The sequence below is a fragment of the Mixophyes fleayi genome, chromosome 2 (genome assembly GCF_038048845.1).
Source record: "Mixophyes fleayi isolate aMixFle1 chromosome 2, aMixFle1.hap1, whole genome shotgun sequence".
NCBI classification, from domain to species: domain Eukaryota; kingdom Metazoa; phylum Chordata; class Amphibia; order Anura; family Limnodynastidae; genus Mixophyes; species Mixophyes fleayi.
In genome coordinates, this window is record NC_134403.1 from 218,796,828 (window position 1) to 218,809,267 (window position 12,440).

Here is a 12,440-nt window from a genome sequence, read left to right on the forward strand (position 1 = left end):
TATACGCTAACAGAAGCCGCGCTCAGAGGAATAGCTCCTTCCGACAGCCCTTTCGGGGGACCTCCTTCCAAAGGGGTCAGTCCTTCAGAGGAAGGCAATCTAATTCCCGAGGCTCCTCCTCTAGGGGAAGATCCTCGTTTACTTCCAAGCGCCAGGCCGCTAAGACCCAGGAAAAGCCTGCGTCCTGACGACCAACCTGTTCTACAGGGGGCGCCAGTGGGAGGACGTCTGTCCCTGTTTCAGAAACAGTGGACAGCGTCTTCCCAAGATCCTTGGATTTGGAAAATCATTTCAGAGGGGTACAGAATAGACCTATTGGGCCCAGCTCCACAGCGTTTCTTCCAGACCCCGCTACCTCAGGATCTTTTAAAAAGACGGGCTATACAGGATTGTGTTGCCTCTCTTTTACTCCAGCAGGTCATCTGCAGAGTACCAGATGGGCAGAAAGGAAGGGGTTTTTTATTCAAACCTGTTCCTAGTCAAGAAGCCGGACGGCTCCTTTCGGCCCATCCTAAACTTAAAGGGCCTCAATGTTCACTTAAGGGTGGACAAATTTCGGATGGAATCTCTGAGGTCAGTAATAAACGGCCTAGAGATAAATCAGTTCATGGCGTCCATAGATATAAAGGACGCTTATCTCCACATTCCCATCTGGATCCACCACCAGTCTCTCCTCAGATTCTCGGTAGGATCTGCTCACTATCAGTTTCGGGCCCTCCCCTTTGGCCTCTCAACTGCGCCAAGGGTCTTCACGAAGATTATGTCAGTTATGGCAGCATGTCTTCACCTGCAGGGAGTTCAGGTCGTTCCTTACTTGGACGACCTACTCGTCAAGGCTTCCTCAAAAGGTTGCCTGCGTTATCACCTGTCCCTCACCCAGGCAGTTCTCGAGGGCCACGGTTGGCTAATAAATTCAAAGAAATCCCAGTTGATCCCGTGTCAGCGCATGGTATTCCTGGGACTCCATCATGGACACCAGGAGGCAAAGAGTGTTTCTCCCAGCAGAGAAAATCTCCTCTATTCAGTCGGTAACCTCCCAGGTTTTGTCTTACCCCAGCCTCTCAATGCACTTGTGCATGAGGCTACTCGGAAAGATGGTGGCCTCTTTCGAGACCATTCCCTTCGGGCGAGCCCATTCTCGATGTTTCCAATGGGATCTGCTATCGAAGTGGTCAGGGTCACACCTACACCTGAAAAGTTAAAAGATCTCTCTATCTCAGAAAGCGAGAGAATCTCTTCAGTGGTGGATGTGTCCGCACAACATGAGCGTGGGAAAATCCTTCGCACAATGGTCATGGATCATATCCACGACAGACGCCAGCCTGAAGGGTTGGGGGGCGGTAATCCTTCACCTCCGACTCCAGGGAATTTGGTCGCCTCAGGAATCAACTCTACCGATAAATGTTTTGGAATTGAAGGCCATTCTCTTGGCTCTCCGGGGAGCCCAGTCTTTTCTTCAGGGCCAACCGGTCAGAATTCAGTCCGACAATGCCACGGCCGTGGCATATGTCAACAGACAAGGAGGAACCAGGAGTGCAGCGGCTATGGAGATTGCAGCCCAAATATTTGTTTGGGCAGAGCAATATGTCCCAGCAATATCGGCGGTTTTCATTCCAGGAATAGAAAACTGGGAGGCGGACTATTTAAGTCGAAACCAGCTGATGCCGGGGGAGTGGTCTCTACACCCGGATGTCTTCCAGTCTCTGGTTCTCAGGTGGGGTCTTCCAGACATAGACCTCATGGCCTCCAGACACAACCGGAAGGTCCACAAGTTTTGCACAAGGGCAAGGGATCCCTTAGCGGCGGCAGTGGACGTTTTGACGATGTCATGGGAATTCAGGTTGGGATACCTGTTTCCCCCAATTCCCATGCTTTCTCGAGTACTCAGACGAGTTCGGCAGGGCCTTCTGCCAGTAATTCTAGTCGCTCCCTCTTGGCCGCGCCGAGTGTGGTACGCAGACATCCGCCTTCCGCCTTCCGTATCGAATCGACCTGCTTCTGCAAGGTCCATTCCATTTCCAGAATGTACCTCAGCTCAATTTAACGGCATGGCTGTTGAAGCCAGCCTCTGGAAGGCTAGAGGTTTTTCGCCCAGTGTAATTCAGACTCTGATGCGAGCCAGGAAGCCTGTTTCTTCTCGAATCTATCACCGGATTTGGAAGGCCTACATTAGATGGTGCGAAAATAGGACGTTCCACTCGTCCTCTTTTCAGCTTTCCCGTCTATTAGCCTTCCTTCAAAATGGCCTGGAAGCAGGCCTTAGGCTAGGTTCCCTAAAGGTCCAGGTTTCGGCACTTTCTGTATTTTTTCATAAGAAATTAGCCGAATTGCCAGACATTAGGACTTTTTTCCTGGGAGTTTTACATATCCAACCTCCCTATGTCCCTCCTACTGCTCCATGGGATCTCAACATGGTCCTAGAGATGCTCAAGGGCCCCCCCTTTGAACCTTTGAGTAAGGCAGACCTAAAGTGGTTGACCTGGAAGGTACTCTTTCTTTTGGCTATCGCTTCAGCTCGTAGAGTTTCCGAATTAGGAGCTCTGTCCTGTAGGGAACCATATTTGGTTTTCCACGAGGACAGAGCGGTGTTAAGAACTCTCCCTTCTTTCGTACCAAAAGTAGTGTCGGCTTTTCATCTCAACCAGGAAATCGTAGTTCCGGTTTTCTCATCTTCTTCCCATACGGATCAGCAATCGATGGAAAAGTTAGATGTGGTTAGGGCTCTCCGCATTTATGTTAAGAGAACTTCCCAGATTAGACGTACAGACTCTCTATTTGTCCTTTATGACGCTAATAAGAGAGGCTGGCCAGCCTCAAAACAGTCCATTGCAAGATGGATTACGTCTACCATCAGACAAGCTTATATAAAGGCTAGCCGTCCTGTGCCGGAAAGAATCACAGCCCATTCCACCAGATCGGTTGGGGCGTCTTGGGCAGCAAGGAATGGTGTTTCTGCAGACCAGCTTTGCAGGGCAGCCACTTGGTCCTCTGTCCATACGTTTACTAAATTTTATCAATTTAATGTGTTTGCATCAGCAGATGCAAATTTCGCTCGTAATGCTTTACGAGCGGGATTTTTAGAGTAGTCCCACCCTTTAGGGGCTGCTTTAGAACGTCCCCATGGTAAAGCAGTGTCCCCCAGACTGGATGAAAGAGAAAAGAGGATTTACGTTAAATACGTTTCTCTGATTCCGTCTGGGGGACACTGCGATCCCTCCCTTCTGTTATTCTTCTGTGTGCTCTTGTTTGACTGCCCTTTTTTCTCCTGGGGCTTTTTAAAACTAACTGGATTGTACAGGAAGAGGCAGGGGGATTGTAGAGGGGAGGGGTCTATCAGCAGCACTAAAGTTAACTAGTTAGGTGCCAACTCCCAGCTCCCCTCCACAACCCCATGGTAAAGCAGTGTCCCCCAGACGGAATCAGAGAAACGGATTTAACGTAAGTACATAAATCCTCTTTTTCTGGTTTAAATTCATTTATTGAAACAATATTTATTTTCAGTGTTTTAGAAAGAAAAGAAAAAAAACAAACAGTATCAATACATAATATTAAGATAGGATTTTTGTACTCGCCGTAAAATCCCTTTCTCGTAGTCCATTGGGGTACACTACTAGACATAGGGGTAATGTCTGTGGTCCTGGCAGTCAAGACACTTAAACATTTAAATCTGTGAGTGTAGACCCACCACTACTATACCCTCCCACAGGAAGGAGTATTCCGTTTATAACAAAGCCCAAAGCTGAAAATAGGTTAACCAACAACAAACAGTCAACCCAGCAAACAATCAGAGCAAGGGTGGGTGCGCAGTGTCCCCCAATGGACTATGAGAAACGGAGGTTCTATTGCCATTCCTAGAAGGTCCTAGTACCAAGCTCAGCGAGGGCAGCCTGGGGCCACCAGGATGGCAGTCACCGTTTCCCTCTTCAACTTCTTGAGAACCTTCGGGAGCATGGGAAGAGGATGAAATAGGTAGACCATATAAAACTGCTACGTAATCACCATGCATGCTTGAATACTTCAGCGGGATCCCTGGATTTTGCGCAGAAGAGAAGAACCTTGAACTTCACCGAAGCACCATCAGATCTACATATGGATGACCCAGTTGTTGGAATAGGAATTTGAACATCTCCTGATGTAGGGACCATTTGCCTGGATGAACCCTTTTGCGGCTTAGATAATCGGCCTCCCAGTTGTTTACTCCGGGAATGAAGATTGCCGAGATGACTGTAATATGTCGCTCCAAACACATTATCTTGGTCTGTTCCTTCATGGGCCTTGAGTGCTGCATTGATGGTTTATGTATGCGGCTGCTGTTGCATTGTCTGACTGAACTCTAACCGGTTCTACTCACAAAAAAATCTGTGCCTGGACTAGAACATTGTAAATTTCTTGAATCTCCAGCACATTGATGGGAAGAGATACCTCCCACAAACCCTGAAATCTGAGAGTTGAGTTGAACCCACACCATCTCGACAAACTGTCATCCATGGTCACAACTGTACACACCCATGTTTGGAAAGATTGACCCTTGGAGTGGCGTGAAATGTGCAGCCACTAGGTACGGTACTGGTGCACAGGAGAGGATAGTGTGATCAGCTACTTCCAGTTTTCTGAAGAGGTCCCTGTTTTTTTGTCTGGACTGCATGAACCTTGTCCTCTGGGAGGTACACTTTCTGAAACCTCGTGTCAAAATCCAGATCTAAAAAGCACATTCTCTGCATGTTAATCAGAGAAGACTTTGGCAGGTTGATTATCCAACCATGAGCCTCCAGGAAGGACATGGTTATCTGAATGTGATGGGACAGGGACTGGAAGGGTGATGCTTTCAGAAGAAGATTGTCCAGATAAGGTATTACTGTGCTACTTTGTGAACGGAGAAGGGCCGTCATTATTGCCATCACTTTGGTGAAAACCCTCAGGGCGGTGCCAGGCCAAAGGGTAACACCCTGAACTGGTAGTGGTCGTCCCTTGCTGCAAAGCGGAGTAAGCACTTATGGCTCTGCCATATGGGCACGTGAAGGTAAGCCTCCTTTTTGTTCAGAGAAGCCATGCCTTCTGATTGTTCCATGACCGCAATGAACGACCTGAGCGATTCCATCTTGAAACCCAGGACTCTAACCTGCAGTTTAAGAGTCGTTAGATTAGAATTGGCATGAAAGAGCCTAGTGGCTTTGGGACAAGGAAGAGGTAGGAATAAAACCCCAAACCCCTTTCCAGTGTCAGGACTGGAATGATTACCCCGAATCCATCAGGTTCTGGTTCTGGATTGCTACATTGGGGGCAGCTTCATACGCTGAACAGAGAAAAAAAAAAATCACACTTTTTTTTGTCCTTGGTGTCTTTAAGGGAATCTACCCCTCTTACTGGCAAGGTAGTTGTTCTAGTCAACTTAGCTATGGGGGGTATACCTTCGGAATTTTCAAAGTCTTCTAACGGCAATCTGTATAGAGCTATAAACTTTCCAGGCATGTGAAACCGGCGGTCTGGCTTAATTCCATGACTCTGCAATCATATCCATTTATTGGGGGGTGGGGGGTGGTGAAGTAAAATAAATAAGCTGTTTTATCTGCCTTTTAAAGAGCGAGAAACCAGTAGCACGTAATAACTCTGGTTCAGCAAAACCTAATATAATGTGAAACAGACATTTGCAGTAGTTCCCTTCTTAGAAGTCCCTTTGTCTGTCATAGCGTGTGTGTGTATATGTATGTATATATATATATATATATATATATATATATATATATATATATATATATATATATATGTGTGTGTATATATATGTGTGTATATATATGTGTGTATATATATGTGTGTATATATGTATATATATGTATATATATATATATATATATATATATATATATATATATATATATTGGCAAGAGCCCGCTGCTGCTGAAGCACACGCAAACAACTTCTTCCTTTTTATGCAGCTTTATTGTCAAGATGGTTAATATGTATTTGACACCGTATGAATTTCACAGCAATTCTGGAGACCCTAAACACTAGCTAGACATAGACCAGCTCTCTCAAGACCAGCCAGCTTCCCCAGCGTTGGTCTCGGTGAACAAATAACACAATCAAGCTTTTATACATGATACTCCTCCCCCAGCCTTAGCTTGATGGGCAGGTGAAACACCCACCTTCTCTTTAAGAGGAAACGCCCATCACTGGCTCTGTTTGCACACCCTGTCTGTATACATAAGTCTTTACCTGGTTCAACCTCAATCTAGGTGCATAACTGCGCCAATGTTTTATTCTGCTTGTATGCTTTCTCTGCATCTTGTCAGATAAATGCCTCCCTTTGTTACTATATATATATATATATATATATATATATATATATATATATATATATATATATATATATATATATATATATATATATATATATTATGTGTATATATATTATGTGTATGTATGCGTGTGCATAGGGATATATAACACCAGAATGTGGGGGGAAAAAAAACCTGTATATGCTAGGACAGAGACTATAATAGTATTTTGAACAGTTATGCAGGTGATCTAAATAATATAGCTGTATTTGTATGTCAGCCAGGGCCCAGTGATGTATTTCAATATACACTATATGGCAGTGTAGCTTTTCGAAGCTTTTCTTTTTTTACCTAATAGCAACCCTTCTTTCTTCATCCATGCAAGCACTATAGGCACAAGTTTTTTTCTACTGAGGTTTTTCCTGTCTTTATAGTTCATGCCATAAATACATACCCGGTGGCAAAATATGCTTACATAATAACACTACTTGTAAAATATTTCTGTTACTGGTATATTTGCATCACAGTATTTCATAAATATACCTTCATATTCCATTTCCCAGCTTTATTTAAGTTACACAAACCATCTTAAGTTTAGTTTACATGTATTCTGTGCAGTAACCTAAATAGGGGTCTACATGAATTAAAAAGCAATATTGGCTATGAACATTAGCATGGTTACAGACTAACATAGGCATTTCAGTCTGGTACCATCAATTTTAATAAATTTGCATTCTTTGTTTTTGATTATCTTAATGTTTATGTAGGCCTATAACACCATTAAGAAAATACCAAGTTTCAACATTTTATACATTTCAAAAAGTGCTTTAATTTGCCATGGGCTAACTGAAAATATACTGCATTATAAAGCACCATTTACATACCTCTTTGTGCGCCTTATGCATTAAAACAACATGGCATATGCTTCTTCATAGATGTAGCAGCTTGAAAGATGTAATGCAATTCTGTGTTGCCAGTCAGCTCCAGTTAATTGGATATAGGATTTGTTGTATCACATTTACACATCTCAAAATCATGGGACAATTAAAATAGAGTAACGTTTTACATTTGCCAGGTAGGCAAGATAATAATTAATTTTAAAAACTAGAAGAAATTTCTTTTTCCAAAAGCTGTTTGATCACCAATAACCCACCTGATATGTCTATTTTTGATAGGGAAGGAGGAGGTGCTATTGATAGAAACCCCAGCCCTCCTCCAAGGGCCCAGAATGGCCAACACCATTTTATGTCTACTGTGGGGCTGCTTGCTTAGTGTAGCTCACAATTGATACACACACCACTCCTTTGTACGAGGGACCTTGCACCCATTCCCGTACAGTTGCCAGGCTAGTGAGCGAACTACGACTTCTAAAAGGGGGAGCCATTTACCTTTGCTGCCTCGCCACTGTTAAAAGTCCTGACCAATGGAGCTGGAAGCACGGGTTTTCTGGGCATTAAAATTAAATTAATTAAATTAAAATAGCACCAGGCAACCACATAAAAATTAACTGTCAGTTACTTTTGTAAGATTCTTGTTTCGTTTATTTTGTTGGGGATCTTTGTTCTCTCCTCTGGCTTTTGTGTTTCACTCCAGGTTTTGTCATCAAGGCTTTGTTAGAAAAATACTTGAGCTTGATTATTTGGAGAGAAATGTAAAATTACCTGGCATAACACTTCATATCCCCAGCATGTCCAGTGTCCCCCATTGGACTCTGAGAAAATGATTTAACAGAAGTACAAAAATTCCATTTTTACATTTTGACGCAAAACATGATAAATGAGTACGCCTAGCCTGCATTCAGTAAGGAACTTCTTATTCCACCCAGCATTCCAATTAAAATGTGCAGCCTTTCGCACCCCATACACATGGTGCTATTCCCATGTACTTCAAATCCATGTACTTCACACACAAAAAAGCCAGAAAAGATTTGTTGCACTTTCACAAATAACCTGCAAACACCAGTTTTTTACCTCTTTTTGTTAAATATTAACTTTCTTTCAAATTCTGAGGATAACTGTTATACAATATAACTGATTGAAACCTATCATTTATCGACAATCACAGAATCATTTGACCCACTGAATAAAGGTTCCAGTCTCTTTGCTCGGTCCCGAGGCAGACGAAAACACAGAGATGGCTTCCCCCAGCCAAAAAGACGGGTGAGTGGAAATCGTAATTTTATGTAAAGCCAATAGTAACTAAGCTGGTATTGAAAGCTATTTTCTTGATCTCAAGTTTCTCTAGTTAATTTGAAATAGAATGGTGTATGGACAGTGCCGATTCTGTTAGTGTCACGTGAAAATGTTTGTTTCACATGACTTACACTTTTTAAAGCAGTGTCCCCTTTATGTGACACAACTACACCCTAGTTTCCCTAAATCAGCATATCTAAAATAACCATCCACACATGGGACTTAAGCAGCATGTAAGTTTTGTCCACACTAGTTTCTGTGTAAGCACTAGGGAAAGGATAGTGTTGTGATGGGCCACTTCTGATATTATGCACCCAGCCCTGGTATAAAAAATGAAATATAGAATTAGTGGCGCTATATAAGTAGCTGATGATGATATTTTACATGAAGTATATTACTCAGCAGTAATTGAAATGACTGCTTGGATGATGAGCTATGTTAGTATACTTCCTGGTGTGCAATTCTGTGTCTGTACTTTGTAGAAGGGGAGAATGCAAATCTTGAGACAGGGTGAAGTAGGAAAGTTAGTCTTTCCAGAATCTGGATTCGACATGTGGAAGATGCGTTAAATGTTTCAAGTGCACATGTCACCTACACAGCATAAACATGGCCATTTTATCGAGTTAAACAAATTTTCATCACTTTACTAAAAACCAGTACCTCATTAATATTTGGCTTGAAGTTACTTTAATAATGTCACTGGTTTCCAGAACCTTTCCTAGACTGCATTCTCATGATTATCCCACCAATTATCCATCTTCATTGTGTTCAGGTGACAGGCTGATTTCTGTATAATAAAGAAGCCTACATGTTCATTTGAGTTGCCATTCCCACTCTCATTCATGTGGATGAAAAGGCAGCATTTTTGTATGTGAAGAGGCCTGTTTCTCTGCCAGATATGCCTACGCATTGATTAAAAACATTTGTGACCTCTGTCCTGTAAGATATCTAGAGAGCTATAAGAGAGACTTTTATGTTATTAGAGAAAAGCATTCATAGGTGTCCAATTTAATGTGGTTGATCTTATTCCCATGTGCTTCGTGTAATTCTCTGCACAGTACCACTTTTCTTGTTCTGTATGATTAGTTAATTTGCAGGATCATATTTTTCAGTATAAGAATATTTTTACTCACCGTAAAATCATTTTCTCTCACTCCATTGGGGACACTGCGAAACATTGGGGTATAGTATTTGGGACTAGCCGTTTAGGCACAACTTGTTTGTTCCTCACCTACTAAGCCCCTCCTCTCCAGCTCAGACCTCAGTTTTGTATAACCAAGCCAGGAAGAAAGGAGAAGCAATACAGAAAATAGAACCAAAAACAGTACTACTTTCAGAGCAAGGGAGGGTGCGCAGTGTCCCCCAATGGAGTAAGATAAATCGATTTTACGGTGAGTAAAAATCTTCTTTTCTCTTTCCTACCATTGGGGGACACTGCCAGACATTGGGAACATATACCAAAGCTGCCTCTAAAGGAGGGATTGCTCTGGAACGGCTGCGCGCAACACCCTGCTCTTAAAGTTCGCTCGGATGCAAAGCCATGCAACCAAGAAACTGCAGAAGATGTGGACAACTGTGAACAACTGCTCCTGTGAAGCACCCTGACTTGCTGGCTAAGAAGCGCCATCCCCCCTGGAGAGTGAATTTTAGATGTCACTTGAACAGGACGAACCACATCCAGTCGACGAGGAGTGTCAAAAGGGAAAGGGAAGGGAAGAGAATGCTTGGGCACAAACCCCTGCATCAAGTGGAATGCAGACACTATCCTCTGAGCCAATAATGGCCAGTGCGACACATCGCTCTATCCTCCTGGAAAAGTAAAATGTGGGATTGCAATCAACACTCCCTACACTGAACCCCTGCAAACAAAGGTGATATGCAAGGGAACACCGTTACCATGGGATAACATAATTTCCCAGAATCAGAGGATCAAAGGTGGCCAAGCAAGCGTTCTGATGACGAGATTTAGATTCCATGGCTTTACCTGACCAACCAAAGGGGAGCTGAACCTGAAGGAAAAAAAACAACCTGCCATGATCCTGTAAACCAGTGCTAGATGGAGAGCGCTGGAGGTTACACTTTGAGAGAACCAAAGCTGAGTCTCGTATTAGAGCCAGCTCGCAAAGGAATCAACCTAGAGAGCCAGAACGGGGACGTGTGAAAGCATTGTGATTCACACCAAACTCTGTACAATTTGCAGACCAATGAGAACAGCTGAGGAAGATGCTCCACAGGCTATATTCAAAGTACCAACCCTGCGAAGAAAGTCTGGTCCTAAGACCCTGGTTTCCAACGCCACGGCTAAAGAGTGTCAGGAGAGGCCCCTGAACTATAAGCTTTGGCCGCAGTGGAAGGCGGAAGGGAGGTGTCGGCACCAGCCGCCGAATGTATGAGAACCATGCTCTGCGAGGCAAACGAGGGTCCACCAGGTTAGCTGGAAGCTGCCCCCTTTAAAAACTCTGTAGCCCCCACAAGAACATGGAAATAACAGGTACACCAGTCCGAAGATCTAGGGCAGTGATGGGCAAACTACGGCCCGCGCGCCAGATCCGGCCCACTTAGAGGTTCTATCCGGCCCGCCAATATATTACAAAATTTCATTAAAATATGCATACAATTATTAGGGCCGACCCTGTGTGTCAGAACCTTCATTTTTATGCCTTCCCAGCTATTTCTTCCATTACACTTCATCCTCCTTCCTAAAAGGACACTTCGTATGTCAATCACTCAAACGCCCGCCCCCTAATGGCTGAAAGTCATGTGAGAAGAGATGGGCTGGGGCATATACTAAGGCGGATTTCGATTGGCTGCTGTGTTGTCAGCTAGTGGCTCACCAGAAAGACGGATCTGCAACAACCTGCTGAAATAAGTGCTGTGTCTGTACGATCGCTGCACTTATAGAGGTAACACTGCTATATAACACCCTCCCGTCCCATTCAAAAAATTTGTATTCTATATTTCGATATTTGAGTTTTTTAATAAATTATATTGGCCCGCCTAAAGTTTTTTCTTTTTTATTTGGCCCGCTCCTGAAAAAGTTTGCCCGTCACTGATCTAGGCAAAAAAACTGGCATCGGAAATATTTCAGATGTAATGCAGTAATATAAAAAACAGAGAGGAAAAGATACAATGTTTACAGCGCTTCTCGTGACGTAGTAATGCTAATCTGTGCGGGTCCACAGGGAGCGGTAAAAGACTTTTTCGCACACAAGAATGTATTCCATGCTCATAAAGAAATTAATCTATTTGTTCATTCTTTAAAACGGTTCCAATACATAAATAGTAATAATAATATTTTTTTATATATTTTTTTTTATTTTTTAATTAATCACAATAAAAATTTTCTATTTTTAACATCACTCTTAGGGGCATATTCAATTGTTAGCGAGTTTCGAAGTTCGAGCGCGTTAAGTAATTTTTGGGCTATTTTTCCTTATTTTCGAGTGCGGAAACTTCTCCCGCAATTCTAATCTTTTTTTTATTTTTACCGAAACGTAGTTATCGCGCTCCAACCGTTTGTCAATGTTAAAGTATAGGCTGGATGCAAACCCTCAGCGGAAAAAGCTATTCAATTGTTTTTTAACGCTGAGTGTGAAACAGGCAAATCTGCTGTTTCATCTCGCACCTCCTTGGTCTGCTCAAAAAAATTTTTTTTTATTAAGTTAAGAAAAATATACAGTAAACTGAAAAAATAGGTGTTAAAGTTCATAAGTAAATAACCTAAAAACTGAGAAGTACTTAAAAAAGTGTAATAATTAATAATTTTTGGAAAGTTCCCCCTTTTGAAAAAACCATTAGTGGTGCATGTATTTAAACTTTTTTATATAATTTTTTTTAGAGATGGGGGGGGGGGGGGGGGTGATTGTGCCTGACCTCAGTCAGCTCTCGGTGAAAAGTAGCATGTTTTTTTAAAACCAAAATCGTTTGCTCCCCACTCTATTTAGTCTGAGCCCTAGTGCTGGCAGGCTATTGT

The 12,440-nt window shown here is 42.8% G+C and overlaps 1 protein-coding gene across 1 annotated transcript in view; it reads left to right on the forward strand.

The window, feature by feature from the left end:
• The window catches only part of ZMYM4 (zinc finger MYM-type containing 4), a 142,370-nt gene that overhangs the window by 101,741 nt on the left and 28,189 nt on the right, over positions 1 to 12,440 (forward strand). Inside the window, 1 exon segment of the mRNA XM_075195488.1 lies at positions 8,340 to 8,434. Coding sequence (XP_075051589.1) covers positions 8,340 to 8,434 — 95 coding nt within the window.